The sequence below is a fragment of the Molothrus aeneus genome, chromosome 17, assembly GCF_037042795.1.
Source record: "Molothrus aeneus isolate 106 chromosome 17, BPBGC_Maene_1.0, whole genome shotgun sequence".
NCBI classification, from domain to species: Eukaryota; Metazoa; Chordata; class Aves; order Passeriformes; family Icteridae; genus Molothrus; species Molothrus aeneus.
In genome coordinates this window covers 1667087-1693275 of record NC_089662.1, presented here as the reverse complement: position 1 = coordinate 1693275, position 26189 = coordinate 1667087, and the positions used below count along the sequence as shown (strand labels likewise).

At 50.4% G+C, this 26189-nt stretch overlaps 1 protein-coding gene across 1 annotated transcript in view; it reads left to right on the top strand.

Moving 5' to 3' along the window:
- The window catches only part of LOC136563965 (centrosome-associated protein CEP250-like), a 30405-nt gene extending 17102 nt beyond the window's left edge, over nucleotides 1-13303 (top strand). Inside the window, exons 22-31 of the mRNA XM_066561678.1 lie at nucleotides 1251-1410; nucleotides 1978-2290; nucleotides 2716-2843; nucleotides 3107-3227; nucleotides 3845-3999; nucleotides 4953-7469; nucleotides 9102-9257; nucleotides 10254-10367; nucleotides 10529-10579; nucleotides 11602-13303. Coding sequence (XP_066417775.1) covers nucleotides 1251-1410; nucleotides 1978-2290; nucleotides 2716-2843; nucleotides 3107-3227; nucleotides 3845-3999; nucleotides 4953-7469; nucleotides 9102-9257; nucleotides 10254-10367; nucleotides 10529-10579; nucleotides 11602-11892 — 4006 coding nt within the window. The 3' untranslated portion in view covers nucleotides 11893-13303. The remainder of the gene's footprint in view (nucleotides 1-1250; nucleotides 1411-1977; nucleotides 2291-2715; nucleotides 2844-3106; nucleotides 3228-3844; nucleotides 4000-4952; nucleotides 7470-9101; nucleotides 9258-10253; nucleotides 10368-10528; nucleotides 10580-11601) is intronic.
- The last annotated feature ends 12886 nt before the right edge of the window (nucleotides 13304-26189 follow it).

Genomic DNA, 26189 nt, shown 5'->3' with positions numbered 1-26189 from the left:
CAAGATAACACTCTGGTGTCCACGAGCTCCCTCAGCACTCATAGTCACATCCTGTCAGGGCCTGAGGACTTGTGGATGTTGAGTTTGCCCAGGCATTCAGTAACCCAGTTCTCCTTGAAAGGAAAATCTTGCTAAGGGATAGTCTTCCTTCCAACATTCCTTCAGCCTGGTCTCCTGGGCCAGAGATCCCTGAGGGCTGGTCTTGTCCAATACAGACCAATGCAAATAAAGGCACTCAGGAACTCTGCCTTCTCTGTATCCTCTGTTACCAGGGTCTCCCCTCCATTTAGGAACAGACAGAGACACATCATCCTTGGTTTTCCTTTTGTTGCTGATGTATTTTAAAAAGTCCTTTTTGATGTCCTTGCCCAGATTTAATTCCAAGGTGGTCCTTGGTCTTCCTTGTTTCATTTCTACTTAGTCCAACACTGTCTCTATATTCATTCTAAGTGGCCTGAGCCTGCTTCCATCTCCTGTGTATTTCCTGCTTGCACTTGAGGAATAACAGAAGTTCTTTGCTTATCCACTCAGGTCTCTTGCCCCCTTTGCCTAGTTTCTTGCTCACTAGGATGCATTGTGTTGAGCCTGGAGGAAGTGATCCTTGAATATCAGTTGGACCCCTTTACCCTGCAGGACCTGTTCCCATCTGCTTCTTTCAAGAAGGTCCCTGAAGAGGCTAAAGTTAGCTCTCATGAGATCTGTGGTTGTAATCTTGCTTGCTGCCCTGCTTTTTCCTCACCCCCAGCTGAACTTCACAGTCTCATTCATAGGCAGTGCAGCCAAGGCTGACCTCAGGCTTCACATCTCCAACAAGGCCTGCCCTGATGGTTAGGGTAAGGTTGAGCACCATGCTGTTCTTTGTGGGATCCTCCACTGCCTGTGACAGCAAGTTGTCATCAGTGCTTTCCAGGAACATCTGCACTATGTGGCTTCTCCAGCTGATGGCAGGGAAGCTAAAGTCTCCCACAAGAACCAGGGCTGTGACTTTGAGATTGCTTTATGTTGCCTGTAGAAAGCCTCATCTACTTCTCCTGTTCAGGTGGCCTCTAGCAAACACCCACAGCAATGTCACCCTTACTTATCTGTCCTTTTATTCTGACCCATAAGCTCTGGACACACTCATCATCTACCCCAGACAAAGCTTGACACATTCCAAGTATTGCCTCACATAGTGGTCAACTCCACCACCCCCTCTGAGGCACCCAAGGATATGAATGTCTCTCATGGCCATCTGTTACCTTGTTCTACAGGCTGACTCTGTCTCTGGAAGAAAAGGATCTGAGCCTCAGAACCCTGGAAGAAAACAACCTGGCCCAGATCAATCAGGTGACTCAGCTTCGTTCTGCCCTTACCCAGGCCGAGGAGCTCCACTCAGAGCACAGAAGAGAAGTGCAGGAGCTCAACACACAGGTAAGCTGTGCAGTGGCATCCTCTTCTCCAGGGACACACAACAGCACCTTTGCCTTGGAGGCCCCAGCCTCTTTCCCCTGCCAGCAGCATCCACAGCTGCCGTGTTCTGCCCAGGGCTGCTGCTGCACCCTGAGGCTGAGCCTGGATCTGGTGTCTGCTGCAGAAGTCTTCCCCCCCCATTTTCTCCCGGGTCCCAGCAGGAAATGTGGGAGGAGAAGCAGCAGCAGACTCCTCTGGAGCTTCTCTGTCCCTCTGTTGGCAGTGTTGTCCCAGACAGAGTTGGTGCCTGTGCCAGGCACGGAGCAATGTGGGGACACAGAGGTGGCTGTGGCAGGCTGGGCAGGGCACTTCCAGCACAGCCAGTTCAGCCGCTGTTCAGAGCTGCAGCCCAAGGATGCCCATTGCCTCCCTTTCCCTGTTTTCTCTCCATTTGCCTCCATTGCAATCTTTGCCTCTGTGCCTTCTGGTTTTGGCTTGAAGTCATTTCTCCTTCGTTGCGCTCCCTGCGCCCACTCTGCTGCCTCAGGAGCAGCCCTGTCCCTGAGGCTCTGTGCATCCATCTTCCAGATCCAGGCCCTGCAGGATGCAGTGCTGCAGATGGAGGCTTCCCAGGCAACTCAACAGAAGCAGCTGCTGAAGGAGCTGGAGGAGTCTCGAGCAGGAGAACGCTCTTTGAGGGACTCTGTGCACGTGCTGCAGGCTGAGGTGTCTGAGCTGCGTGTGAAGCTCCAGAGCTCTGATGACAGAGCAGAGGCCTTGGCCACACAGTGTCAACAGGCCAGTGGTGCCCACCAGGAAACTCAATCCCAGCTGGACAAACTGCTCTTAGCTCTCCGCCACATGATCAGGGACAGCAGAGACTTGGTCACTTGGAGCTCAGGCAAGTGTGGGAGCCTGGGTGAGCAGGTGGAGTGAGGGGGTGTTCTTGGTCACCCTGGTATCTATCACACACTCACCCTGGCAGTTTAGGCTGACTCAGGCCTTGGGAAGTCTTGACAGCTTGACTTCCCTGCAGAGACACAAGTCCATGTTTGTATGTAGAGAAATGATCAGAGCCAGAAGGGAGACTTGGGCCTGTCAAGCCCATGCAAGGCCCAAGTCCATGTCAAGCCCAGGGCCCATGCAGTTGTCTCTGGGGCAGTGTTGACATTAGTGGTCATCAGAATAATGTCAGCCTGTGAACACACATCCTGCTGCAAAGTGAGCTTTAGGACAATGACAAAGGGCCCTCCTCCTAGGTAGAGAGGCCTTGTTTGTTGGAGACCACTGGATTAAATCTTGAAACAGGATATCTTCTCTTTTCAGAAGAGGGTCATGTCATGGGCCTAACTGCTTCTCAGGCTGGGGATGTCCCCACAGAGCTCACAGTGGACAGAGTGGCAGCAACTCTGCAAGACCTGAAGCAGCACCTGGAGCATTCCCAGAAAGATCTGGTAATGTGTGCCCAGTGCACCCAGAAATCCTGTCTTGCTGCTGGGCTGCTGGACAAGCACTGTGCCAAGGCCAGGATGGGTGTCAGTCCTTGTAGGGGGGTTGGCTCACTGGCATGGGGAGGAAGGAGGATCACAATCACATCCACCAGTACTGTCTGGCTGCCCTCTCCCACAATGGCTATTTCTTCTTTAGTGTTTGTAGTCCTTTGTCTCCTGCCAGCAGTGGCAATGAGAGGTGATTCTGCTCCTTTTGTCTTTTCCAGAATGATGCAAGGAAGAAGATACAGGCCTTGGAGCTGGAGCTGGGCACAGGGCAGGATCAGATGGACAATCTCAGAGCCAGCAATCAGGATCTGCAGATACAGTTGGATGAAAGTCGGGCAGGTACAGCTTCTACTCTCCCAGCCACTGCCCCATCCTGTCTCTCCAGTGGGGTTCTTTGATGCCACACAGAGAAAAAACGCAGTGCCCAGACATGGCAGAGAGGAAAAACAACCAGCAGGAGATTTCTCCATCCGAGTACCAGTGAAAGCTTTCTCTTGAGAAAGGTGCTGTGGCTGGCATTGCCATCTGGCTGTGCTAGGGCTGATCCCGTGCACAGCTGGTGCCTCTCAGGCTCTGTGCTGAGGAGCTGTAGCTGGATGCCTCAGCTCCATTCCCCCAAACTCCAGGCCCTGCCAGTGCCTCCAGGCTCTGCCAGAGGCTATTGGCCTCTCTGGAGCGGGGCTGCACAGGCATCCCCTGTGCTTTGTCTCTCTTGGCTTGCTCACTCTGCACAAGGCCAAGAGCAAACACACTTTCCTATGCCTCTGAACCTTGCCCCTTTCATTCCTGCCTTTTTCTGTGCCTGGAAGTTTCCTTCATTTCTGTCAGCTTTGGAGCCTTTGTGGGCTTAGGGCCTGGCAAACACAGGCAGGTAGAGAAGACAGTGCTCTTGTCTCTGCAGGATGCACATCAGTTTAACTTGACTTTTCTTTTCCTCTTCTCCTTCCCTGCTGCAGCAATGTTGAGGGCAGAACACCAGAAGACCTCTCTAGAAAGTGCCTTGAAGGAAGAGACCATTGCCCTGAAGGAAGAGGCTGTGGCTCTTCGTCAGGAGGTGGCATCTCTGAAGAGGAAATTGGAAAAGCTGGAGAAGGAAAGGAAGGATGTGCTGGTGAGATTGGCAGATGCCACAAAGGGCCATTTCCTAGCTATGTTTGGACCTTGTGTTCATAGTTCTAAAGAGCACCTTTTCCCAGTTTAACTTTTCTAATTGCATTCTTCTGAATAAGGAGGAGAAGATGTTGTAGTCATGGCAAAGCCAGTTAATGCTGAGGCTGCTGATTTTCCTCCATGCTGGGCTTCTGTGCCCTAGAACCTTTAGTTCTCAATGTCCTCAGTGTCCCTACTGACATTGCATGGTTTGGGGAATTCCTGATGTCCAATCCCATGTTCAGATTTCTAAGTATCTGGATCTGGAAGGACAGGGGAGAGTCCCAAGTTTGCTGTTAATAGAAAGGTGTTTGGCCTTGGCCATGGGAGAGCAGCCAGTGGGGAGAGAGGAGAGGAAAGCCAAGGTCTGATCCCCAGCAGGACGTGTGCCTGCAAGGGGAGAACTGGTCCTGAGTGGCAGCAGAGAATGACAGACTGATCTGGCCATTGCTGCTGCCAGAGAGGGCAGTGGGGCTCTGGGGCATGGAGCCATGGGAACTCTACACAGGAGAGGAGGAAAAGCACTGCTGTCAGCCCAGCCCCAGGGAATGAAAGGCTGCGGCTGTTTGCTCTTCCCTTCCTCCCTGATGGAGAGCACATCCTCGTGGCACTGCCTGAATCCTGCTTAGCGGGCACTTGAAATCCTGGCTGCAGTTCTGGCAGCTCCTCCCCAAAGGAGGCCTGGAGTGGAGCTGCAGGAGGTCAGGCAAGGGCAGAAGGGAAGCTGGGATGGGCTGAGTGAGCTGGGAAAGATGCAGCATCAAGGGGAGGGGGGCCCAGCAAAGCTCTGCAGCATCCTGAAAGGCTGACAGAGAGGGGCAGCCTGTGCCTGCCCCTGCAGCAGGAGTGCAGATCTGGTATGAAAAGCAAAGTGAGAGAGGGAATGAGTGACCCTTTTTCTCCCTGTTTTGGCAGCATGAACAGGACAGGCTGCAGGCAGATAAAGAAAAACTAGAGTGTGAGATAAAACTTCTGGAGGAATCAGTCACAGCCTCTGAAACCCGAGCAAATACAGCAATAGACAAGAATCACTCCCTTGAACAAGAACTTCAAACTGCCCTGTCCATGTTAAAAATTAAAAATGAGGAAGTGCAAAACCAGGGGAAGAAAATGGAGATTCTTCAGAAAGAGGCAGCAGAGACCAAAGCTTTGCAGGAGCATCTCGCTCATGTGACTGCCATCCTCTCAGAGAGGGAGGGAGAAATGAAATTGTACCAAGAGCAGATGAGAATGTTGGAAAAGCAGAAAGAAATGCATAAAACTGCTCTTAATCAGGTTATTAAGGACATAACAGAGAAAGAACAGAAGACAGAATCCCAACAGGAACAGATACAGGAGCTGGAGAAGCAGCAAGAAAAGCAAAGGATTGTTTTTAGCAAAATGAGCCAAGAGCTGGAAGAGAAGGACCAAGAGATCAGATCCCAGCAAGAAATGATAAGGGAGCTGGAGAAGCAGTTAGAATTGCAGAACTCTGCTGTCAGCAGGGTGAGCAAAGAGCTGGAGGAGAGACACCTGGAGATCAAATTCCAGGAGGAGAAAATAATGATTCTAGAACAGCATGGAGCAGTACAAGTCAGAAATCTGCTTGTGGATCTTGATGATATGAAAGGAAACCTGAAGGAGAAAAGGTTGGAGCTTCTTTCTCTGACTCAGCAGATTCAAGAACTGGAAAAGGAGAGAGAAGATGTGAAATCTCTAAATGCTAGCCTTGAACACCTGAGAACTGTTCTTAAGGACAGAGAGAATGAGTGTGATGCTCAAAGGGAAGAGTTAAGGCTTTTGCAGCAGCACAAGGAACAGCAAGACAGGCATCTGCAAGAGCTTCTTGATAAAGTAGAAATCATGACACTTTCTTTATCTAAAAAAGAGCAAGAGCTTGAGTCACAGCAAAAGCAAATGCAGGGAGTTGAAGAAGTCATGGAAATGCAGTTAAAAACTGTCCGTGACCAACTGGAGCAGACCTTAGCAACCTTAAAAGAAAAAGACAGACTTATGGACATCCAAAAGCAACAAACAAGGAGTTATGAGGAAAAAAAAGAGGAACAGATTAATGTCTTGCACAGAGACTTAGAATACTCTAGAACAATATTGAAAGAAAAGGATTTAATGATTGAATCTCAGAAGGAACTGATTGAGACCTTCCAAAAACAAAAGCAAGACTCTGAACAGCAGAAGCAAATTCTGCATTGTCTTCAAGTGGAACTAAAGGAAAAAGAGCAGGAAATTTTGTCCCTTAGAAAGCAATGTGAGGCATGCAAGGAAAAGGAGGAAAAGCATGAAGCTGAGCAAAGAAATTTCCATGCAACAACACTGACTCTGAAAGAAAAAGAAGACAAGATTTGTGTTCTGGAGGACACCATCACAAAGCTTCAACAGCAGAAGGAAGAGACAGCGGTGCAGGCTAAAGCCATACTGCAAAAACTAGAATATGCTGAATCTTCTCTTGAAGCTAGACATCAAGAGATAGTGTCTTTGCAAGAGCATGTCCAGGACCTTCGAGAGCAGAAGGAGGTGGCAGGCAAGCAGGCCAAAAGTCTAGAGCAGGATCTAGACAAAGCAAGCGAGATGTTGAAGAAGAACCATTTGGAGTTCCTCAAGCAGACAGAGCAAATGAACACATTCCAGCTTCGTGAAGAAAGCATGAAAGTAGCACTGACATCATGCCAGAAACAAGTGACTCTACTTGAGGAAGTGGTGAGGAAGAAAGATGAGGACAATGACACTCTTAGGCAAAAACTCCAGCATGTAGAAGAAGAACTGAAGACTTTGCAGAATCTCCAGCTTAGGCTAACTGAAAAGAATGAAGAGGTTAGACATGATGGAGAGCAAGAGTTCCTGAAAGAAACCTTTCCTGAGAGAGAAGGAGAGATCAAGGCTCAAACTGAGCAAAAGCAGATAGAAGTGGAAATAAGAGCTCTTCGGGAAGATCTCCAGCATGTTCAGCAGACTCTGACAAAGAAGGATAAAGAGATCAAGTACCAGACAGACAAAGTCAAGTATTTAAAGAAGACTCTGATAGAGAGAGAGCAAGAGCTTAGGAGGCAGAGTGAACTCCTGAAAGAATTAACATTGGCTTTGCGATGGAAAGATGAAGGGGAGACTCTAAAGAAACAAATCCAAAAACTCCAAAAATGGGAGGAAGAGGAAGTAGAGAAGAGGAAAATTCTCCAGGAGAGAGACTATCTCTTGCAAAGGCAGGAGGAAATGACCCAACAGTTAGAAGCTGAGAGGGAAGCCAAAGGTGAAGAGTTGGGGTGTGTGGCTGCTGCTTTGAAGCAGAGAGAAAGCAGAGAACGTGAATGGAGAGAGAACGCTCAAGTCCTGAGTGCTGCACTGAGCAAGAGTGAAATGGCCAATGGGAATCTGAAGAAGGAAATAAGCATCCTGCAGAGAATGATTTCAGAGAGAGACACAGACCGATTTCGTCAACAGGTAGGCACTGGGATTGATCTTCAGTCCACTCCAGTGTCCCTGAATTATTCCAGAGATGTTTCCCATGAAGAGGTGGGTCTCTATCCCTGTCAGTCCTGTTGGGTAAAGCAGCCTGGGCTGCAGCAGGCAGCCTTGTCTGTCTGCCTGGCTCCAGCCAGACACCATTGACTGCCAGATTGTTTCCTGGTATGCTGGAATGACTGATCCAGCTCTGGAGCTTGCTGTTCAAACCAGCTCCAGACCAAAAGCTGGGCACGGGGAGCTGCTTCTCCTGTGCCCATGCAAAGGGATGCAACACGTGGGGGTTTGGATTTGGTGGAGCAGCTGAGCAGAGTGATGAACTAAACCCAGCTGAGTTTTGTACCGAGAGGGCTGAACAGCAGCTGCACTGCTGGTGCTTTGAGGATGCTTCCTGAGATGGAGATTTCTGAGGGACAGCTTTTCCTGTGTGTTAAAAGAATGGGATTTATTTTATTGCCTAGTCAGATTAAATGCTTAATTGTGCGTTCAGGACATGTTTGTACTGCAATCAAAAATGACAGAGGCAAACTTGTGTGTAATTTTTCAAAGTGGACTTATTCAGTTCCTGCTAGTGGAACAGTTGCAATAGCCTGTGCTGCAGCTTTGCCAAGAATTTGCCTATATTCTGGTGTCCATTAGTATATTGGCATGTAAAAAGTGCTACTAAGAAAACACTATTTATGCATTATACATTTACTTATGACTTGAGAAATATTACTTGCAGCCTGATCCAGGATGCTGACAAGTATTGAGATCTGTTGATGGGAAGTAAAGATGTGACAAGGACAAGAAATGTGAAAAGAGCATGAGATTTCAGTTACATCCATGTAGGTCAGGTATGCAAGAACATTCAGTCAGGTAATGCAGTGGCATCCACACAGAATGGTTTACTGCTGATACCAAGACTGCATTTATAGGTGCTCCAAGGAGCAGTTCGTGAAGAAAGGCACAAAGGAGAAGGAGGAAGTGGTTCCTGACTAAGTTCCAAGCAATGCTTATGGCCTGATTGATAACGTGGTATTTTCAAAGAGCAGTTCTGTATGAGGATGTAACAGGTAAAGAGAATAGAGAAAAAAACTGCACTGTTTTATCACTGCAGAAATGCATGCTTCACCCACATCTTGCACATTTGGTTGTCTAAGGACAGAGAGCAGAACTGTAGGGAAGAGAATTTACCGTGATGATCAAAAAGATGACCAGAGATGGTAATTAACTTCCCCAAGGGGAGTAAATGTTTAAGTATTCACAACTGAGAAGAAATGGCTGAGAGAAAGAGAGAGGTGGAGGCACTACAGAACTTTGTAAAACCATGAAATGGCTGGATAGGAAATTAATGCTTTCAGTGTCTGAAAACAAGAATGGGGAACACTGAAAAAAACTAGCAGGAAGCAGATCTGGAAGATCCAGAACAAAGTACTCAATTCTCCAAGAGGATTTGGAGGAGGGTCCCTAGAGAGAGGGTGTGTTGTTTTGGCCTGTGGACAAGGGGAAGAAGAAGGCCCTTAGCACTGTCCATTCATGCTGTGGTCACTCTCCCCAGTGTATCAATTCTGACACCCTTCTAACCTTTATGTGGCACCAGCTCATGGCATCTCCTTTCTGAATGCCCAGCAGGCTGTTGCTGAAGGGGAGCAGCTGTCATTGCTGTCAGAGAAGAGACTCATGTTGCAGAGCCTGGAATGTCTGCAGCTAGCAGTTGCAAAGCTGGAAGATGAAAAGGTGGAGCTCAAGCAACAAAACACTGAACTCAGGAGGACTCTTGAGCAGGTAAATTGGGCTTTGGTTGCCTCTGCAGAGCCTCAGGCTCCTCTGGAACTTGGCACCTTAGCCCTGGCAGTGCTTTGGAGACCTCTGCTTGTTCCCTTGCCTCTCCCTGTCCCTGCTGTGGGCACACCCCTTTGTTTGTTCTCTCTTATTGGAATAAGATCCCAATATTACCGGGTGGAACGTGCCTGGGCTCGTCTGATCCTTGCTGCTGGACCAGAGGTGGCAACTGAGGTATTTCACCTCAGAGACACTTTTGGCTGGCTGGATGTGGCAGCTGGCACTTAGAACAAGTCCAGGCAAGCAGGAACTCAGTTTTACCTCTGGTGGAAAGGCTTTAGGCGATGGTGAAGGAGAAAAGGAGACGGATTCTGCCGGAGGGTTTAATCCAGAGCTTTATTCCAGGGTTACAGGTCTCTGAATCTTGTAACAACTCCAACAGAATAGCGACCACATGGTCCCAGTGTCCTTTTAAGCCCCGGGGACAGGGAGAGGGAAGGGGTAGGTATGCCACCAGCCAGGTAGTAGGGGGGAAGGCTCAGGAGAGAAGTGCCACCTAGGTAGCCCAATGACCCCAGGGCTGAGAAGCATCTTTTGAACTTTTGCCAATCAGACGATGCCCTTGCTGGAAAGTTAAGATTGATGGACAGCACTTAGCAGGAGGCAAGGGGAGGGGAAGGGAGAAGGTATTGGCACACCTGGGAAAGGACTGGGATAGCTAAAACAGGATATTGCATCACACTGCAACACTCTCTTGTGGCAGCCCATGGCTTTCACAAGGGCACCTTCACTGCGCTGCCTCCCTCCCTGGCCCCGTGTCCCTGCACACACACACTGGCCTCTCTTGCACAGCCTCCAGCGAGAGCTTTTTGCCCCCAGTGTTGTCTGGTGCACTTCAGGGTCTCAGAGCAGGGATCTCCTTGCCTTGATGTCCAGAGGTCCTTTTGCTCCATGTTTGCTGGCAGGTTTCTGTGACCCTCTCTCCCATCCAATGTGCAGGTGGAACACGAACGGAGGAGACTGAAGAGATGTTTTAGGGGTCGGTTACTCCCAGATGCCTCTGGATTTTCTCTCTCTGAGTCTGACCAGTGCAAGTTGGCTGCTTCCAGACAGGTGAGAACAACATTTTCCTTGGTACAAGGAGACTTTGGTCACACAGAGGAATGATGAGAAATCCCAGTGGCAGCAGCCCTCCAGAGATCTAACAGAAGTGAAATATTGCCTGTGGTTGTGACCAAACAGACTGAAAGAACATCCTTTCCTTTTCTCAACAGGAGGAGTCTCATGCTCACTGCAGTCAGCGCTTAGCTGAGTTACAGAACCAGGTGAGGAGTAGGAAAACTTTCCTCCAAAGGCTGCTGTGGCTCTACTCATGGGCACAGCTGTGGCTGCTGCTACAGCCTGAGTTGTGTCTGGCTCTCAGGAAGTGAGTACAGCAGGTGTTGTCAATTGTGCACCTGTTGGCAACAACCAAACATCCTTTACCTTGGTCTTGTTTCTGACTTGTCTAAGATCAGGCGGTGGGGGAGAGAGATGGGATGAAATTCAGAACATTGGAAGTCACCTGAAAATATCAGAATCATAGAATCATAAAATGGTTAAGGTTGGAAAAGCCCTCTCAGATAATCTAATCCAACTATTAAACCAGATTGTCAGTCCCAACACTAAACCATGGCCCAAAGTGCCACAGGCACGTTTTGTGAACACTTCTAGGGACAGTGATTCCACTACTTCCCTGGGCAGTCTGGACCAGGATGTTCTCCTTTGTTGCCTGTTTCCATTTTCCCTTGACTCTGTAACAGTGGAGCTTGCATTTTAGCAGAAATCCAGGGACCTGAGGCCATGCCAGAGGTTTATTATTCCACTGGGCTTAGTTGTCCACATTCTGCTCTGCTCCTGTGTGGAATGCTCTGAAGGCTGGGAGAGGGAGAGTTTGCTCCCTGTCCCTCAGCTGCCTGTCCAGCAGCTCAAGTAGAAGAGTCCTCCAGGAGCTCAGGGGAGCAGCAGCCCTCGTGCTGAGGCACAGCCTGTGGAGAAAGGGGTCGGTGGCCCAAATGTGTGCTCTGGAAATCAGAGCTGGGTTCCTAAATCCCATTGGAAGTGTCTGTAATAGACCTGTGGTGGCTGAGGGATGTACGTGGGAAGGGTTTGGCAGCCTTGAAGTGGACTTGTTGATGCTCTGAGCTCTGTTGTGTCTGGGAGCCTGTTCCTTTGCCCTTGCCCAAGGGCAGAGTGTTGGTGAGGGCTGGAGTTGGAGGCTGTGTCTGCCCCGAGAGCCGGTACCGTGGGGCTGCAGGTGCTCCTGCCAGCGTGGGCTTGTCTGAGCCGGGCCTTGTGCCTCTTTCAGGTGTCCCTGCTGCAGTCACAGCTGGCCCAAGAGCGACAGCACTGTCAGAACTACATTGAGAGCTGTGCAAGGACCAGCCAGGAGCTGTCAGACCTTCACCAGGAGCTGTGCTGCTCCTTTGCAGCTGTGCTCAAGGAGCCCAAAGCTGCTGTTCTGGAAGAAGAGACTCGGAAGCTGGATCAGTCTCTGAACCTTAACTCGGCACTGACATCCCTGGGCCATCAGTCTCTGGAGAAACAGCTGGAGCATCCAAGACCCACACCTGCCAGAAGCAATGATGACCTGAGGTAACAGCACCTCTGGTCTCCATTTGAATGGAACAATTTCTCCTAAGACAAAGAGCTCATGGATGTGAGAAATGGGATCAGCTCCTCAGGACAGGGCTACTCCCTCCCTTAAACATCCGTTGGTCTCACATTTGGCTGGTGTCAAACCTCACCTTATGTTGAGGATTAGGATCTATGAAACATTTCATGAAGTAGATGATTTCTGGGATCAAAATGTGAATATGTGAGAACAACAACATAGGTCAGGAGAAGGATTGGTGTATGGAGAATGAAGCCCAAACAAAAAAAATAATCCTTGAGCAGTAAGACTTGTGGGTGACATCTGTCTGAGGGCAGCTTACTTAAAATAAAAGGACACAAAGAGTGCACTACAAACAATTAAAGTAACAACAGTTTGTGGTGTTTGCATTTGCAAGCACCTCCTAGGGACAGGTATTCTAATTTTTTTTTAATAAAATGTTTTTCAGAAGAAAATTATACTCATTTTCACTGGCACAGTGAGGCTACTGCAAGCTCTTACACAACTTCCCTTCTTGAGGGCAGAGGTGTTCCCTGCAACAAGTAACGAGAATTGGAGGTATTATCCAACAAAGGGGTGAAGAGTGCACAGCAGGGACCTAAGTTCAGTGAGAAATGGGGCTGCCCTTCCCTTCTCCCTTTTCTTCCCTTTTTCCCTCCAAAGCACTGATGGCTTTGCCCCAACAGCAGCACAAGGGACAGCTCAGCCCTGCCACAGCCCGAGGCCACAGATGCATGGGGAGGGTGTGCTGGTGAATCGTTAGAAGCAAAAATCACGGACAAAGACTCTCTAACTTGTCAAAGTTAGAAAGTGTTATGTTTATTACACCGGCGGGTGGCACCGTGGGGATCGTCCCCAAATGTGTGATTGTGCCACACAAGGATTTTTGCCTTCCATTATTTCCCAAAATAATACATATGCATACCCCCAGCACCTCCAATCCCCGCTCTGTATTAAAATGAGTTTATTAGTCCTTCATGCCTGCACAATTCTTCCCTTGAATTGGGTGGGTGATCTCAAACTGGGTCAGTGATCCCAGGGATTAAGTCAGGAAAGTCTTTGTCAGGTCTCTGGGACCGTCTGACATGATCCAAGCCCCTCTGCTTCATGATGGATTGACATAGAGTCCAAGTGATGGGCATTGTCCTCCTGGTTTCAATATGTTCCTATAATGGTTCCCTTGCTCCACTTCCTTCTACAAATGAGTTCACTGTGGCCGCAGCTCTCTTCACAGAGAGCAGCAGGCACAACTTCCCAAGGATTTTTCCTGTGGAAGGCAGTGAGAACCTCAGAGAAGAAGAGAAAACAATTCTTATCTCTAGTCACTGCTCCTGTTGTTTTTGCACATGTGGAATGTGTTATGGAGATTGTTTACCAAAAGTGATTTTGTTAATTGGACACTGGTGAAAGTTGTTTTAAGTGATTAGCCAATCACTCAAAGCTGTGTCCTGGCTGTCTCAGACAGTCACGGGTTTTTCTTTAGTAGTATAGTAATAGTATAGTATAGTATAGTATGGTATAGTATAGTATAGTATCTTTCTGGTATGTAATTTAATATAGTATTAGTGTAATATAATATAGCTTAATAAAGCAATTGTTCAGCATTCTGAATAATGGAGTCAGAGCACATTGCTCCCTGCCAGGGGATTGCCTTTCTACCATAGCTAATAATATAACAATCAGCTTTAGCATCTAATAATCATTAACCTATTGTTGGTGTACCAGCTTCAATATGAATTGGTTCTAACCCTCAGCTGAAATCTTAACCCTTTAAAATCATGATTCACTGGGCAGGGGGAGCTGCTCTCCACAGTGGCGGAATCTCCTTCCTATGCTGCCCACAGTGCTGGGATGCAGCCCAGGACATGGGTACTTTCTGGGCCAGTGCAGGGAGAGGTGTCCTCTTGACTCTTATCCTGTCAGAGTCTTATCTTATCCTCTTAGCTTACTTGTCAGCCCAGCAACCCTGTATCTACTGGGTCTCTAGGTCATCTATAGGGTCTCTGAGGAGCTGGCCAGGCTCAAACACAGGTGAAGGAAGCTGGAACCCTCTCCTTGGTCCCTTCATACAGCTGCTTTCCTGCCCTAAATCCTCTTTTCTAGTTCCCCCAGGATGTGACAGATTGCACAGGGCGGAAGAGTGGAGCAGGATGTGGCTGGGGGGATGTCTCACCTCTCACCACCAGGTCCAGGGTGTTGCTGACAGCAGACCATTCTCTCAAAGCATTCAAGGTGTAGCACTGGCAGCTGTAGCGGCCGCTCTCACCTTTCTGCACGAGGGAGAAGTTGTGGTCCCCTTGTTCCCTGGGGAACACCTGGGCTCGGATCTGGCCCTCCAGGTACAGGTAACAGCCGGTGCTGGGCTGTGTGGTGGTGCAGAGGAACATCACCTCAGCTCCCGCAGCCACCTCGTGCCCAGGCAGGACAGAGAGGTTGGGTCGGGGCAGACGGAGCTCTGGGGGGACAGGAGAGGGAATGAGAAGGTGCAGAGGGCTTTGACATGGTGCCAGGAGCACCAGGATCTCTGTGAAGCCGCCAACGGCTCAGGCAGAGGTGAAGATGGTCCCCACCTTTCCAAGCCAGGGAAGAGGAGGAAGAACCCTGCTCATCATGTGGACATGGAAGCCAAGTGGCTGTGTACATCCTGGTGTGCCCCTGGGGTGCATGACCCCGTAAGGGGGGAAACAGCCCATGCCTCACCTGCATCACTACGGCCATACTCCTCCTATTGCCAAGTAGTCCCCACAGCTGTATCCCTGTGGCTATGGCCTGATGCCCCTGGGCCTGTAACCATTTCCCCTTGTCCCTGCCCCATAGCCATGGTCCTCTCACCACCCATGAATGTCGTCCTGCTCCTCTGCAGCTGCTATTTCTGAGATTAAAAGCCACATTCCTGTCTGTGCAGCAGGGAATTGAAACTGTTGGGCCAAGAGGAGGTGCCAGGGCTTCAGTGCAGGGGGCAGAGCAGAGCACTGGGTGCCAGGCACTGGGCAGCAGCAGCAGCTCCGGGAGTGGGCAGGGGTCCCCTGCAGTGCCCACCATGGCCCTCAAGCAGCCAAAGGCGTGAGTGGGTCTGGGGGCATCACTGGGGGTTTGTGGGGGGACACAGGGCATGGCTGGAGCGTTCTGGGGGTCACAGGGGGCTGTTGGTGGGGCAGGGGGCTCAAGGGGTGCTGGGGAGAACTGAAGGGTGACTGAGGGAGGTGGGGACTGCAGCGGTCAGGGCTCACAGGGAGGGGTTTTCAGGCGCTGCTGGATGTCTTGGTTTTGACTGGGAGAGAGAGAATTTTCTCCCCAGAAGCTGCTCCAGTGCTGTTTTTGGTATTCAAAGCGAGAACAGCGCTGGTAACACGTTGAGTGGGAGCCCTGTCGAGCTCACTCCAAGGCAAGGACTTTTCAGTGTCCCATGCTCTGCCAGCAAGGGGGAGCATGGCCAGGAGACCCAACCCCAGCTGGCCAGGGGGATATTCCAGACCACAGAACCTCCTGCCCAGTGCAGAAACTGGGAGGGGGTTGGGAGCCACCGATTGCTACTGGGGAAGAGGCTGGGCATTGGTCAGTGGGTGATGAGCAACTACTGGGCACTGCTGGTTTCTATTGCGTTTTACTCTGTTCTCTCTCCTTCCCATTACTATTCTTAATAGTAGTAGCAGCAGTAATATCAATTTATTTAGTCTTGTTTCAGTTATTTAACTATACTTATCTCCACTAATGGGTTTTACCTTTTCTGGATTCTCTCCTCCATCTCACCAGAGCAGCGAGTGCCTGTGTGGGACTGAGTTGCTGGCTGGGGTTAAACCACAACAGTCCTCTCTTTAGGGCACAAAGAGCTGAGATCTGAGCAGAGTGTGGTAAAACACAGTTGTAAGCATCTCTCATATTTATTTAATAGCTGTGAGTCACAGTTTGCTCTCGTGGTTCCTGCCCGTGCGCTCACAGGTGCATTTTATAAAATCCTTCCTGGTATGTGTGGTCCCGTGGGAATGTTCATCCTCCCTGGCTCTGGGCTAAGGTTATCACTCTGTTGTGGTTGGTAACACGGGGCTGTGGTACGAGAGGACGGCTGGAGCTGAATCGAAGCTGCCGGCTTGCTCAGCATTGCCGTCCCCGCTGGGCTTCGGGAGCCATCCAGTGGGAACTGCCAATAATTACACCCTCAGGCTTCTCTCCTGCGACAGCCAAGCCATGAGACCAATCTTCCAGCGTGGTCTTGCCTTTGCCTTGCCTTACCTTTGTTATGAATAGAAGCTTGACTAGGCCAATATTCAAGCAGCAACCAATTTATTATTTAATATGGTAAAGTATGAGCAATACAGCGCTGGGTACAGTGGGGGAAGTTTTCCCTCCAACTGCACACCGTTAGTTGAGGTTACAGGTATTTATAGGGGTACTCATCAGATTTTTCAGCAGTTTCTATTTCCATTTTTTTTTTCTCATCAGCAATTTTTATTCCAAATTATTACATCACAATTCTATACACTATTGTGATCTTAGTTTCTCAGGATGTATCTCAAAAGGAGTATCCCAGATGATGGCGCTCCAGTTTCCGAAAGAAGAAAGATGAATCTCACCTGATGGAGTCCAGCTCCCCAGATGTGGGTCCACCTTTTAATTGCAGAGACTATAAATCTAACACAGTGATGTCCAGCTTCCCTTTGGTCAAAACCATAAATCCTTGAGGTGATGTTCATCTTCCTTTCTCAGGCTGTTTTTCTCTGCTTCCATAAGGTGTGAGATAAGCATATTTCCTTTATATATATTCCAAAGCTATAGTTTCAAGGATAGAAGTAATATTCTAAAATTATACTTCAAAAGGTTATTATTGCAGAGCTCTTTATGGATTAAATGCAAGCAAAAAGCAACATCCTTAACACCTTAATTCCAATGCTCCTAAATCAACCAGAGTTAATTGCAAAGAAAAGATAGGTTCAAAGGCCTTTTTCCATGCTTTATTTTCCTCAGTTATTATTAGAATTCACAGCTCTACCATTGTCAGGGTCCACACATTTCGCATTCACAAATACACACATCGCTTGTTTGTACCTGACACGAAACACAGCTTTGTGTTTCACACCTTGCCCTCCCTTTCCCAATGCTCTGCACCCACTCAAACGCTGAGGTCAAGTCCAAGAGCATCGATGAGCACGCAGACAGAGCGGTCTGACAAAACTGGGGGTGTGGTTTAACTTCTTCCATTTCCTTTTCTGCCTAGCGGCCTTCCCCAGCCCAGGGCACTCTGCTGCGCCTTGCCCGGTTTCTTACAGGCAGAGCCCAGCAGGTGCACGGCCTGGGCTCTGCTCCAGCTCTCAGGCAGCCCTGTTGTTAAGGAAACTTCCCTGTCTGAGCATCCCCAAGGCACTCTGGCAGTCACACTCCCACTACCAGACTGTTCCTGCGGGGACCCAAATCCCCTTTGCAGTGGGTGGCTCAGGTGAGCTGAAGGGGGGGCCCCCACTGACTCCCCGCACTCGCCCCACTCTCACACAGTCAGACCAGGTTTCCCACAGCAGAGTCTCACGTGTCTCATTCCACAAAACAATTCATTTGCGGTTCAAGAACACAGAAACAGCTCGAGCCGGTGCCTCCAGGGAGGGACTTTGAACCCCTGGGCTGTTATGCCTTGACAGTCTGAGCACAGCAAAGTCTCAGCTCTTCCTCCCAGGGCTTGGCATCTGCCCTGTCTCTGAGTGGCCGCTGACCTGGCCGTGCCACAGGTCCTCGGGCTCTTTGTCCTGCCAAGGGTCAGCAGGTCATGGGCTCTTCCCTCGAGCTCCTGCCAGCCAGAGCTCAGGCTGGAGCTGGCAGTGCAGCTGCACCCTGAGCTACCTGCACCAGGTGTATTCCTCAGCACCTGCACTGCACACAGCACTGAACTGCACACAGGGCCTCCTGCTCGGCCTCCAGGACCGCACGCTGGAGCTGCCGGAGCTGCCTGAGCCCTGCCCCAGGTGCGGGTGCTGTGAACGCGCCGGGGGCTCACGGCCCCGGGGCTGAGCAGGACCTGGGGCACAGGGAAGCTGGGGCACAGCCGATGCTGCTGCTCCCCTGGCCAAGATGGAGAAGAGCTGCAGCTGGAGCGTGTGCCAGAAAGGGCTTTGGGAGCCCAGGAACACCGTCCCTGAGCTGAGCCCCTCGCTGTTTCCCAAGAGCCCCGTGGTGATCAATCACTGCACCTCCAACAGATTGCTCTGCCTGTCTCTTGCCTCTGTGCAAAGAGCGAGGCTGGTGGGGCTCTGCAGTGTAAAAGCTGCCCCAAGGAACCAGACAGGCTGGAGGAACGGGCACCAGAGATCTCACCAAATCCAGCCAAGAAGGGGTAGGAAGTGAGAGTGTCACCAAACAGGAAAAAAGAAACTTATCCAATACCAATTTGATGTGAATAAGCAGACACTTCTTTATTCAGGTGCTGGGAACACAGGGATAACTCCTCTGGTAATGTGTTCCACTGAAGCAACAAAACCCATCCATTTTATATACTTTTTCTGCTGAATCATCATTACGTGTGTTCTTTTACATATTACGCATACTATGCCCTCTCTTAAATTTAACCTTTACATTGGTTCTAATAGTTAATAACTTCCTCAATATTCTTATTCTAAAACAATCATTGGTCATCTCTCCTGAGGTCTACTGACGGGAATCCTTAATATTAAAATCAAGATGGGAAGGATAGTGGTTTCCAAGCAGTGTTACTGGTAAGCATGACTCCTGATATTTCTATACCTCATATTTCACAATTGTCTACTTATAATCCTAGCTAACCCTTTTATATTATCTGACTATTTGATCAAAACATTCATAACAAGAGCAGACAGGAGCAGCAGAAGCCAGGGCAGGGGAGATCGGGAAGGCGGCAGAGAGATGTCTGGGCTGAAGGGGATCCTGAGGAAAGGGGGGGAAGAGGGCTTTCCCTCAGCCCATGCTTCTCTTCTGTTTCTCAAAACATGACCAAGGAATCTCATGTTGCCAGGGATGGGCCAAATATGCCGTGTGCTGCAATTTCCCCAGTTGTGGCTGCTTGGCCATGACAAGGAAGAAGGTCTAAAAAGGAGAAAGCAGCCCCCAAACTGGGCATCTTTGGAGAGGCAATTCCTCCCGTTCCTTCCTGTTGGTGAGGAGGCTCTGCCTGACAGAATGACACAACAGGGGAGGGGGGAAGGGGCCTGTGGACAGGAGCTCCCACAGCTGGGTCACACGAAGGGGGTGGCCCACAGGGCTGTCCAAAGGAGCCTCCAGGTGGCCCTCCCTCCCCCCAGGCTTGGTGGGCAGCTTCCATGTGACACAATGTCAGCACGGTGATGTGACAATGCGGAGATGTGACATCACCATGATGGAACAATGCCCCATCGCTGGGAAACCTCTGGAGCACAAGGAGTCAGCGTGGGATTGCAGCACCACGAGAGCTCTTGGAAGGAGCTGTGGAGCTCCATCTCACTGCTGGTGTCCTGCCAAAAGGCAGAGGCACTGCTGAGTGCACTGGCAATTACGGGGAGGAGAGCAGTGGGCTGAGAGAGAGAGCCGGTGAGCCTGGGGCTTGGGGGTCTGCTCTGGGGCCTCAGAACCCTCAAGACTCTCAGCTCCTTCTCTTGCACCTGCTGTGCAGGAGGCTTTTTGAGCTACTGTATCTTTGCAGACTGGCTCCAGAACTCCAGACCTGGGAGACTGAGCCACCAGGCTGATGGATTACCTGCTGGACCTCCCACTCGGAGTCAAGATCTATGTGAAGCCCAAGTCCAAGTTTGTCTTCTGCAGGGGAAAGCTGGGGGAAAAGGTAAAGGAAGTAAAAGAGTGCAGAAAAGCTCTCCTCTTTCATGGGGTCCCCATCATGCACAGAGTTCTTGTGGCCACCTCCTCTACGGCAAGGGCTGCAGCCCTACAGTCAGGCAGAGCTGGGCAGAAGAGGGAAGCTCCAGGTTCCCTGGAACACAGAGAAGAAGCACTTGTCAGTCTCCTCACTGGTTTCTGGCACTGTGCATGTATGTGGCTGGGCCCCTGCCTGCAGTAGGCACCTGTGTTTGTCCTGGTGCCAGGGCAATGAGTCCCTCCAGCTGATCCTGCCATGTCGAGTCAGGCTCTGGTGCCCCTTTGAGGGACACTTCCACCTTCTCCTGCTTATTCTGAAGAGCTTGGGTTTTCCTGGTTGGAGAATGCACACACTGTCCTCCTCCTCCTCTTCCTCCGCCAGCTTGCACTGCACCTTCCCAAGGCAGAGACTTGCCAGGGGCCAAGGCAGAGGCAGCTGACACAGCCCTTGAACCTGCCTAACCCGAGGAGACTGGTTTCATTCACTCTCCACTGGCTGCATTTGAAGCACTGGGCCTGACCTTTTCAGTTGTGGGTGGGTCAGCAGTTCCTCCTGATGGCCTAAGGTGTCTATTTGCTGCTGGGGTTTGTCTTCTGTCCCTCAGCCTATCCCATCACAGCCCAGCCTGGTCCAGCACAGCCCTGCAGCCTTTCTGTGAGGGTCTCTGTGTCTTCAGAAGGACAGAGAAGAGTGTTGGTCTTCAAAGTACCTTGCTCTTCTCACAAGTACCGCATAGCACCTCTTTGCTGCTCTCCTGCCTCCTTCATACTCTGGGAAATGTCTCTTTCAGCTTCATGGGCTATCTCCTTCTTTCAATCTGGACGACCCCTACATGCACCACCTGAACCTGCAATACAACTGCCTGCATGACCCCCACCTTCAGGACTACCACAAGCGCAAGGACATCCTGCGGATGCTGAAGAAACAGGGCTGTGTCACCAGAGAAAACAAGGTAGGTTTGGACATCAGGCTGATCAAGAGCAGCCCTCTTCAAGCAGGGCTCCCACAGCCCTTGCTGCAGCTGCTGCTGCCAGAGGACAGGGCTGTGCGTTGGTGTCCCTGGGAGCAGAAGCAGCGCCAACATCCCCCTGGCAAGCCCCAGTCCTGCCCTTCTCAGCCTGCCCCACGCTGCCTGTTCAGCCCTGGCTGGGGGCACAGCAGTGGCCCCAACACCAGGGTATGGAGGGAGGGCTTGGGGGCAGCTCCTCTCCCACTGGGCTCGGGCTGTTGTGGGGAAGGCCGACTGCATGGCTTGACAGTTTTTGGGGCATTCTGCCCTTGTCCCTCCATAGGTGATTTGCACTGTGAAGGAGTTCAACGAGTACAGGCAGTACCTGACCAGGATTAAGATGGAGTTAGAGCAGATGTTGAGGGAAGAGGTAGGCAAAGCGTTGTGTTCAGGGGCATGGGACTGTGCAGGGCGGTGCTGCTGGGCCGGGCGCTGTGGCGGGGAAAGGACTCCACGGCTGGGAGCTGAGCCAGCACAGGGCACTGAGCTGGGCACGGGCAGCAGGGCCACGTGCAGGCACACACTGTGCTGAGGGAAGCCCTTCTCCCCTGCCCTCATGGCCCTCGTGGCCTGGCTGAAGCAGAGTTCCGGCCTGGGCCTGCGGGAATCCTCAGCACGCAGGGGCTGAGTGCTTGTCCAGACACCATGACCCACAAGCTGGTGTCACCTTTCAAGAAGGGTTTCTGCCACTTTTGGCCACATTAAAGGATGGCCCCAAACTGCTGGGAACCATTGACAGTTCCAGCTGGGCAGAGTGGCAGCTGCAGCCTCAGAAACCTTCCTGCCTACCTCCACAGATCAGCAAAGAGACCGCTCGGAAATCAGGGAGATTCAGAAGAGTGAAAATGCCTTTGTATGAGGGCTAAACCAACTCCACAGCTAAGCTGGGTCAGGAAGATGCCAGCAGAGCTGCTGACTCCCACAAGAAGCCAGACAACACTGCTGACAGCCTCTTTAAAGCTGTCTTTGAGCAGCTGACCACAGCAGAAGTGCAGAAGCTCCAAGAGCTGGTTGAGACTGTTTTGCACGAAGTCTTTGGGAGGCTCAGGGTTCCTCGGGATCACTATGTCAACTTTTTAAGGAGGGCTGCCCGGAGGATCAGAGGAATAGTTTTTGGCAGCTGTGTGAGAACAGAGACACCTCTAGACCACCACCAGGAAATAGAACTGGTGGCCAAGGAGCTTATAGCAACAGCATTGGAGATCTTGGGGGACTGTCTGGAGACCAAAGCTTCTGAGCCAGGGAGGGCAGCCAGGCAGAAGGAGCAGCCTGTTGATGGAGGAGCCGCCCAAGCAGACACATCCAAGGAAGCTGAAACAGACAGAGCACGGTTACACGCTTGCCTTGACAAACTCACCACACAAGTTGTTAAGAATGTTCGCTGCCTCTTGAAATCCATGATAGTTTCTCAGTTTGGAGGAGACTCTAGCTGTGAGTACACCGAAATCCTGAAGCTTCCCAAGGGTAAGGTGTCCAACAGACAGATGGAACCAGCAATCTCTGGATCATCTGATGAACAGAGCAAGGAAGAAAGCACAGGAGTAAAGCTGCCTCCCTTAGGACCACAGCTTCATGCAGAAGGGACTAGCTATGCCAAAACCATGGAGCCTGAGGATTCTGCAATGGTGAACGAGAGCTTGGTGAGAGAAGCAAATCCAGCAACTTCAGGCAACACTTTGGACATAAGGACCATTGCAAATCGGATTGTTCAGTCTCTGTTGGACCAGATTGGTCAGCATGGGCCTGCACCAACCCCCAGACAGAATTTTCAAGGACCTGTCCCAAGCCCAGCCACATCCCAAGGCGGAGAGGAGAGCTGTGCTGCTGAGGACAGCCTCCCCTCTGTGGATCCACAGTTTTCCCGACAGCCCACCCCACCGGAGGGTCCAAAGCCCCCTGCCCAGGCCAGAGCACGGCGCAGATCAGTGCACATAAAGTTCACCTGAGGTGAGTGAGTCATGTGGCAGGAGAGCTGAAGGGCCTCTAGACAGCAAACTTGATACCCTTGTTCTGTCAATAAAGTGTTTACTCCTAAGGCCTTGCTTGTGCTTCCTCCAAACCAGGCCAAAGTGCATCTGCTCATCTTCCCTGCTGTAACCTGTCCCATCCTCTTCCCTTCTCCAGCCTCAGCCACACTGCAAGCCAATTCTACTGAGCTCGGGAGGCAAGGAGTAGCCAGCATTTTTGTCTTGTACAGCAAGCTTTGCTGTCAGGTGCGTGGAGGGATGCATCCCATTGGAGGCAGCCTGGCTTTCACCTTGTGTGAAGGACAATGATGTCTTTGCCTTGCAATCCTTTTTGTAGGGCCCTTTCTGCTAAGACCAAGCTGCCCCAGAAGCTCTGCACGAGCACTTGCTGTCGCTGTACTGTGGATCAACAGCAGCAGCTGCATCTGGGATTGCTCTGCCACCTTCGGGTCTCACCTGCCCCAAGGAGGGAGGCAGGGAAAAGGTGGTGGCCCGAAGCTAGTTCTGAGTTTTGTCCTTTTTTTCACACCCTGTCCTGGATTGGAATGGCCAACCCACATCCCCGTGGGGTTGTGTAATGCAGCTGCTCAGCAGTGGTGGTCTGTGAGTGAGGGCTGCTCTGGCATCGCTGGTGGAACGGTGCCACTGCAGCGGGGTGAAACGGGCTGGAAGCCGGGATGCCAGGGCACAGCTGCCATCTAGGGCCTGTCCTTTCCGCAGGGGATGAGATAAGGAACAGCAGGGAACCTGGGGAAGGCAGCGACTCCCGCCGCCTCCCCTGCCGCTGGGGCTCGGCCTGCCCCGCAGGAACGGCTTGGAGCCCGCCCAGCAGCCCCGGTCTGGCCCGGCAGGGCTCGTTCCATCTCCGGCCTCAGGCTGCGGGCAGGGCCCGGGGGAGTCGCAGCAGCCCCGGCCGTGCCACAGCTCCAGACCGGAGAGGCCGAGGTGGCTCTGCGGGCGCTGCTCCGCTCGGGGCCGGGCAGGGCCTCGCACAGGTCCCGCTCCTGCCGAGGCTGCCTCGCCTCGTCCCTGGCTGCAGCCCGGGGTCCCTCAAGGCACGCGTGTCCCGCATTTACCTCATCAACGTGTGCGAATATCTAAAGAGGCAGAGGCTGGAGCCAGGCCCCGCTTGGCAATGCCCAGCAATGGAACAAGAGGCAACAGGCAGAATACCTTAACCTGAAAGTTCTACCTGAACATGAGGAAGAAATTCTTTCCTGTTTGGAGACTGAGCACAGGAACAGACTGCCCAGAGAGGGTGTGGAGTCTCCCTCACCGGAGATATTCCAGAACTGTCTGGACACAATCCTGTGCCACCTACTCTGGGATGACCCCTGTTGAGCAGGGAAGTTGGACCAGATGAGCCACTGTGGTCCTTTCCAGCCTGACCTGTCCTGGGATTCTGTGGGAGCAGGAGCCCAGTGGTATCATCAGCCCCTCATCCCAGCCTACGGAGCTGTGGCACCGTCAGGCCAGTGTGCGGCTGCCTGCCCTGCCCTGAAGGTAGGTTACAGGGAAGATGCTGCCAAGCAAACGAAATTAGGTACAAGAAATACTCGCTTGCTAAGTTTGCACAGTTTTGTTGCAACTTTGCGGCTTTCAGACAATTTGATGTGTTTTGTTCTATAAAAAATACACAGTCACCAATAAAACTGAACAAGGACATCAAAGTAAAACCATTTATCAATATGAATGAGTCCTCTGAGCTGTGTGTGTCTCGCTGAGGAGGCACACCTCCCCCTGAAACGCACACACTTTTACACCCTTCCCCAGCCAGTGGGGGTCCCTGTCCCCTTCCCCACTGGCTGGGTTTTCAATAACTCACATTCTTTCCAACCACCTACTGCGCTCAAACAACTCCTTTCCTCTCCCCTTTCTCTCCCTAGTGATAAGCTACATCTTTCCCTATGTGAAATAAGTGTACATTCTTAGGGCTGAAGAAAAACATTATTTTATCCCTCACAATCCACCCCCTTTTTATTTATCACCTTTTTGCTGAAGCCCTAGGTTTGGTTATCTGTCTGGCCGCTGCAGGCCAGTTCCTGTTTGTGAAATCTAATTCAAATGTAACAGTTACACTCCAGTCCTAGTATTTTTCAAACTCTTATTTGTGCTGAGCTATGCTTATTCCAAAGTTTTAAGTTTGCATTTCACGCCGAGGCCCATAGCTCTGCTCTAATGTGTGTAGAATAAGCTGTAGGTCTTCTTGTTACTCTCCTTTTTGATCTTGCCTCCTTAGAACCATAATCTTCTGGATTCTATTCTTTGTCTAGCATCATTTGTTTCAGGAGTTGGCAACCCTTCCTCCCTTCCCAGATAAGGTAATTCAAATAGTATTTCCTAAGGAGATACTCCCATATCTTTCCTGGGAGTGGTTCTAATTCTTAGTAATGCTAAAGGTAAACATTTGGTCCATGGTAGTTTAGCTTCTATCATTAATTTACTTATATGGGTTTCAGTTGCAGCATTCATCCTTTCAACACATCCCAAACTTTGGGGATGCCAAGGAGTGTGGAAGTTCCAATTTATATCTAAAGCCACACACAGAGTCTGTGAGATTTCTGAGGTGAAGTGCCCTTACTGGAGGTATATCCTCCTGATTACTCCATATCCAGGAATGATCAGTTCTAACAGAATTTTAGCCACCTTATAGGTGGTAGCAGTTGCAATGGGAAAAGCCTCTACCCAGTAAGATGACTGACCATTAGCAGTAGGTATCTCCATTGCTGTTCCTTGGGGAGTTCAGTACAATTTACCTGTATATTCTGAAAGGTCTAAGAGCCAAGGTCCTTCCCCCACTATGCATTTTTCACATCACTTTCTTTTGACAAATCAAGTATTCTTCAGTCACATGTTTGGCTACCGTGTAAACTCACACACTGCAGTAAGTTCTTAAAAACTGATCACATACTGCTTGAGTTTTCCAGTGTGTTCCTTGGTATAGCTTAATTAATTTCTCTAGTAATGGTTTTATTCAATATTTGCCTCCCATCTGGTAATAGCCACGTTACTTCCTGAGTCTTTAACTCCCATCTTCTGTAAGAATTCCTCTTCCACCTTAGTAAACAATGGGAATTTTAGATCCTTTTTTTTTTTTTTACTTTGCTGCTAGGTATTAAAGCAAGCATTTTGGTTTTTTTCCATGGTGGCTTCCTTAGCTAGTTCATTAGCCAACTGATTTCCCCTTATTTCCAGAGTCTCTTCTTTCTGATGCCCCATTACATGAACTACAACAATCTCCTCTGGCAAATCAAGAGCTTCCAGAACTTCTAAGACTACCTGCTCATGTAATAATTCCTTCCCTCTAGAGAAAATTAATCCATGCTCTTTCCAGATATTCCCAGAATTTTTAATTAGTTCACCACAGGGAAAAGGAATCCTTCCCTTTTAACGCCAATTATTTTGGTCTGCTCAGTTCCTGCCTCACATCCTTGGGGCACCAACTGATGGTGGACTCACAACTGACATGAGTGTCAATCCCTTATTATCTAAAAACTCTGAT